This window comes from Cebus imitator, unplaced genomic scaffold (genome assembly GCF_001604975.1).
Source record: "Cebus imitator isolate Cc_AM_T3 unplaced genomic scaffold, Cebus_imitator-1.0 Scaffold48, whole genome shotgun sequence".
Taxonomy (NCBI): domain Eukaryota; kingdom Metazoa; phylum Chordata; class Mammalia; order Primates; family Cebidae; genus Cebus; species Cebus imitator.
In genome coordinates this window covers 6137469-6143733 of record NW_016107363.1, presented here as the reverse complement: position 1 = coordinate 6143733, position 6265 = coordinate 6137469, and the positions used below count along the sequence as shown (strand labels likewise).

General features: G+C 35.6%; 1 protein-coding gene across 6 annotated transcripts in view; it reads right to left on the bottom strand.

Annotated features, from left to right (window-relative positions):
- Nucleotides 1-6265, bottom strand: part of CFAP20DC (CFAP20 domain containing) — a 288204-nt gene that overhangs the window by 62926 nt on the left and 219013 nt on the right. For all 6 annotated transcript variants that reach the window (XR_001824890.2, XM_017527412.2, XM_017527405.2 and 3 more), the window contains one exon: nucleotides 3456-3517. Coding sequence is in view for 5 of the 6 variants with exons in the window: in XM_017527412.2 (XP_017382901.1) it covers nucleotides 3456-3517 (62 nt within the window). In the remaining variant the exon portion in view is untranslated. The remainder of the gene's footprint in view (nucleotides 1-3455; nucleotides 3518-6265) is intronic.

The following is a 6265-nucleotide window of genomic DNA, read 5'->3' as shown; positions in this document are numbered from 1 at the left end:
ATGAAAGACTGGGGATATTGATTGTCCTGGTATATTAATAAAGCTAGTCAAAAGGTGATTCTCTAAACATGTATATATGTGGGCACAGTCTATGCTAAATTTAAAAACCTTAGGATCTTTGGTCTCTGGAGTAGTTGTAGATATCTCATTGGCTATCTCACTTCCCAGAGGTCACCATCACGCTTTCCTCTTGTGGAACTGCTTGTCCACACCACCCTGTCTCTGCCATGTTGGCATTACTTTAATCACAGCCACACTTAATTCAGGAAATGAAGGGCCTACCTGCTTTTCATGTATTGTTCATAGCCTCCATACCAGAACTTTCAATCAAGGATTCAAGTTAGATGCTCGTTTATCTAAGAGGGTAGGCTTCAGAGACTTATCTTCTAATTTCTTATATTTTTCATATTAATTATCAATATCCTTTAAATTTAAAGTTCTATATTTTAGGGTCTAAAGCATGGGGATACTAATTGTAAGAAATATAATAAATACAGATCTTAAGAAGAATCAGAGCTTTCAGTTTTAAGTTAAATTACATGCATTACATGATTCAATTTATTTCATTTTTATATGATGATATATACTGACCCCATAATTTTATCATCTTCTGTATTTATGGCCCAATAATGCCTTCCTGCCAATTCTCCTAAGCTGCTGAATTTATGTGCCAAGAGCCAAGTCACATAATCTGCAGATTTTCTGAATGGTTATATAATAATTTTTTAGGAAACTGGTAGATAACTTGCTGGCAAAAGGGTTTGGTGGCATTTTATTTCTGGCTTTAGAATTTGGCCTTTTTATTTCATTATGCAGAAATGTAAATTAATTTTTCTTAAATAAACATTTAATTGGTTGCATAAAATATGCAGTCTACCTGGTGAATTATTTCATATTCTATCTTGACAGTGTATCTTTGAAAATCAATTTGTAAAAGAGATATTTAAAGTTGCATATTACCACATCTGGATATTCATTCATTTATTCAGTTATCTATCCAATATTTATGAAGCATGTTTTCTATACAGGACAATGAAATAAAAGTAGTGTGATCCTTCAATGGCAAGACTGCTTTACGAAGCAAAGGCTGTAATGAGTCTTGTAAAAGTCACGGAATCATAAAGTTGGAATTGGTCTCAGAGAGCACCCAACTCAAGTCCTTTCTTTTACACATGAGGGTATTCATATTATTAAAAAGGTCTGGAGAGGTCAGAGGCTTGTCTGAGATTATACACTATATTACAGAATTAGGATGAGAATTAGGTCCCTTTTCTCTTTTTATTGAAACAAAAGGCTCCACTGTCTAACATATCTTACTATCAATCTCATTTGTTCAGACCACAAATTAGTTCCTTTTTTTTTTTTTTTTTTTGAGACAGAGTCTCACTGTCGTCTGGGCTGGAGTGCAGTTGTATGATCTTGGCTCACTGTATCCTCTGCCTCCTAGGTTCAAGTGATTCTCATGCCTCAGCCTCCTGAGTAGCTGGGACTACAGGCGTATGCCACCACACCTAGCTAATTTTTGTATTTTTATTAGAAACGTAGCTGGGACTACAGGCGTATGCCACCACACCTAGCTAATTTTTGTATTTTTATTAGAAACGTGGTTTTACCATGGCGGCCGGGCTTGTCTTGAACTCCTGACTTCAGGTGATCCATCTGTCTTGGTCTCCTAAAGTGCTGGGATTATAGGCATGAGCCACCATGCCTGGACCAAATTCTTAATTTATTATAATTTGGACCAAAGTTGGATTTCCAGTTACCTTGAAAGCTTACTCATATATAGAAAAAAATAATTTGTTAGGCAAATCTAGATAAGCTACAAGATTCTTAGTGACATGTTTTAGTGACATGTTCACCTATGAAGAGATAACTAATTTTAACAACATTAAAACACCTTCTTATATATATTGAAATTCTAATCTCAATTTTAAACTCTTTAGTGTATCTATTTATGAAAGTGACAATTCACCCTACTAGGTAACATGAACAAATGATCAGAGCAAGTGTACAGAACAGGAACCTTTAGAAGAGATTACTAATAAAGAACATTTACTCTACCTGTGTCATGAATATTCTGGATCCCAGTAAAAGTCCTGTAAACCATTTATATGGTTTCCTGGAAGCCATGCTTATTTTATATGGCTTGGTTCATTGTTTATTGGTGACTGGACCAGAATGGGTACTTGGCCCAAGCTAAGCTAATCACATTCTCTCTCTCAGAAAGGGAGGTGCAGACATAGTCTTTCAGCCTTGACACGTATGTTGAACTGTAATATGTCAACTTCAGAGCTGTCAAATGGCCATATGTGGACTAGGGAGCAGAGAAAGCTGGTCCTTAGAGAGAAGAATGGAGCAGATGGGAGGAAGCAAGCAGACATGGAGTGAAGAGACTGCCTGGCTGCCTCTCTGCTTTCTAGTTCCTAGTTTCAGGCCTCTCCTGAGGCATGGTGGCCTCTGGGTTCTAGAATACAGCCCTGTACCTTACTTAACAGCTCCCACCCTGCCTTTCTTTCTTTTTCTCCCTATCTCTTTCTGTCTTTTAATACTAGCTAAGCTGTTTTGTAGTGTGTAACCTAAGAGTCTTAATTCAGACACCATGCAATAGTTAACACACCCTCCATAGGACAACCCACAGTACAGGTCAGATGCATTTGGATAATGAGGTGCACCACAGTAACTAAGACTCTCTAGGTAGGCTCAAGATATATGGATGTTTCAATAATTTCCTAGTGTATGATAAATACTGATAAGGTAATACTGATTCATATGGATAAACTAGCTTATATAATTATTTATCAGAAAGTTATAGAATCATACAATATGTATTTCGAAACTCAGATTTAGATCTCTTGTTCCTAATGAACCAAAAATAACGAGGTTATCGCAACAAATGACTCATATACCAATGACATTTTTGAAATAATAAAAGTAATTTTGAGATTATAAACTTTGATGTTATGAAAAAAGAGACCGGTTATTTGAAGTTTTATAAGCTATCTTGATAAATTTAAGAGCACCAGGTGATATTAAAAAAATGTCTAAAATGTGCCAAACATCAGAAACCTATTAAAATGAAATATTTACGCAAATAAAGTAATATGAATAAATTAACACTTGGTGAGAACTTGCTATGTGCCAGGAACTGTTCTAAGAAGTTTTCATTTGAATCTCCCCAAAATACTATGAAGTAATTCTTATGCCTGAATTACTTGGAGTCAAATGACTTATCCAAAATTCCACTATTAAAAGGTAGATATTTAAACCTAGGTAGACTGTTACCACTCTTCTAAAGTCCAAAGAAGACAAGTAGAAGAACTGAGACTTTGAAAGAACATAACTTTGGAAGCTAGAAGTTTTGGAAAACAATTTCAGGAAACCAAGAAAAATGCACAATCTTCCAACAAAGTGTGTCTGGTTTTTTAAAAACCATTTAGATTATTAATAATTCTTACCGGGGGTTAGAAGGAGAAGGTGGGTTCATTTCTTTCTGATAGTGGCGACCCTGGTTGACAGGCTGTAAGAGACAAAACATTTGTGAATGTTTAATCAGCACAAAGCTGTTTACGTATACATCCAAATCCACTCTCATTACTGTAACTGTTTCCTTGGACACAACCCACAAGAAGGGTATAAGTTTATTTTACAGAACAGTCAAAGGCTCTTTGGAGACCCAGCAAATAGCAGAGTGATAACAATGAGAAATCACATTTATTATTATTATCATTTTAATGACCCAGTCATTGGACTTCATAGCATCTATGATATAATTAAAGGTCATGTACTGAAATTTTCCTCTTTGTGGAATTTTTATGCTGTTAACATTGGTTGATATTTTCAGACAGAGCAAAACAAAACCAGATATCTCATGGAACTAGTGCTGCAGTGCAAGCATCATTAATAACAGAGTCCCAGACACACAGAAAATATATTTAGTCTCAATGTTAGTAAGTTTGTAAGAATACTTTCTGTTACCACTAATGAGAATTACACATGTAAATTTTAGGTCAAGGTGGTTATTTTCCCCAAGCGTATATAATACAACCTCAAGCACTGATCAATAAGCTGAAAAAAAAAATGATGCCAATACCTAACAAAAATGTGAAATCTCAAATTTCCCTCCACAAGAAACCTTTCAGTTACATTTCCAAACATAGCTGAAGAACTATATCTCATGTAGCTTTAAACACTTGCTTCCAACAAAACTTTATATTTTCCCTTTGTTCTATAAGGGAGAAAATTCCATCCTTTTTTGAACATCAGCTCTAAGTATTTATGTGGTTAGCAACAATGCAATTCTAATAAGAAATCATTTGCAACATTCTTATTTTATTACAATTTAGAATTTGGTATACATGTTTAAATTGCATTCAAAGAGCTTTAGCTACTTCCATACCCAGTGGGATTGGTGTTAAGGCTTTCTCACCCACCATGTGGCCCCTGTCTGAGGAAAACAATGTCGCCATGGTGCCTGTACATACAGAGCCTATACTCTTTAGTTTCCACAACTTCCTTATTATAATAAGTCCTAAAATATTAATGACATAGGGGATGGGAATTCTTCAGGGTAAGCTGTCTTCCTCTATAAATTATCTCTTGGAAGTGTTCCTTTAATTTAAAACAAACACCTCATCTGATAATCACAGTCACTTAGCCTGACTACCTGTTATGCACCATGAATTTAAATGTACTCAGATACTTTGGTAATTGAACCAATATCAAAGCATCACTATTTCAGTAATAAGAAACAACAGCTGGGAGAATAGTGGAAGGAAAAACATGTCATAAGACATATTTGATCTCACTAGAGAAATAAGACTTCCAGCAATTTACAAGTGAAATTTGGTTCTATGATTTAGGCTTTATTATTTCACAGCAAAAAAGAAATTAGCAAGCAAAAGGCCTAACAGTTTCTCTGGACCAACTCACACTGATATAGAAATACTCTCAATAACAAATTCATTGGTATTCGTCCAGTATTTCAGCTGTAGTCAGGCCTCCAGTGAATGGACCTCTGCTTACTTATTTTCAGAGGCATTTCCATAACTCTCTAAGCACCACAGTCCTGATATTCAGGTGAATTTCCATTTCTTAATTTTATTCTATTAATTCTATTTATACCTATCCCTAAACCTCTATTCTAAATGACTTACTCCATCCCTTGGAAAATAGAAGTGGTTACAGAATCCTATTTTGTTTGTGACTCAACCCCTCCTTGCTTTAGACTATACAAACTGATCCATTTCCATCTTTGTTCATAGTGATTTTTAAGTGTTAGAAAACAAAAAAGTAACCAACAGAAGCTTTTCAAATAAAAACTGCTGACACGAACAGATAGAAAGGTGAACAACTAGCTGTGTGGAGCCAGACGTCCTCACTTACAAATGGATATTGATGGAGTTCAGGACATGCTAACCCCTGGCATTTGCAGTAGCAGGAAGATCACTCTCCCTCTCCCCTGTTCTCTCCTGCAGCTGTTCATAAAACGTAGGTAGAATTTTCTGACCACCCCCTGGAGCAAGTCATAAGATGCTCATTTGAGAGATGCCCTCCCTATCCCCTAAGAATGGATCATCCCTATCTCTGAAGACACAGGGACACAGAGAAGAATCTGCACAAAAGGCCTTGCTGATTTTCCTCAGTTTATTTCCATTAGCTCATAGCTCCTTTGTCCAATCATATTTCTCCACCATTTTCCCCTCTTCATCAAACCTACAGTAAAAATATTCAAGTTTAACTGTTTGTTCCGTTCTTCATTTCCTTATAAAGACTCCCATATCACAGAAAACTTACATGAAATAAATTTGTATGTTTTTTTTTTTTTTTGCTATTCTGTCTTTTGTTAAAACAGAGGTGTTGGTGATGAATCCAGGATGGGTGAGAAAAAGATATTTTTCCTCCCCTAAAATATGTTTATATACATATGTAGCAGTAAACCAATTTCTAGGTAGGTAGCATCCTGTGAAAGCACCAATGAAATTATATAAAATTTGTTTTGATTTTGGCATTCAGCCATACCTAGAGAATATCATAAGTAGATGCAAAGGGATGGCAACCAGTATCTACAGAGAACTATGACCATCATCATAACAGCAGTGACTGATATTTATTGAGTACTTATGCTAATTCTTGGTAGATATGATCTCATTTGCTCTTCAGAGCAATTCTATGAAATAAATAGTATGAACAACTCTATCTAGCAGAAGAGGAAACTGACACTGGGTATTAACCCAGGATTGTGCCTGTCAGGAAAAGAGTAGAGCCA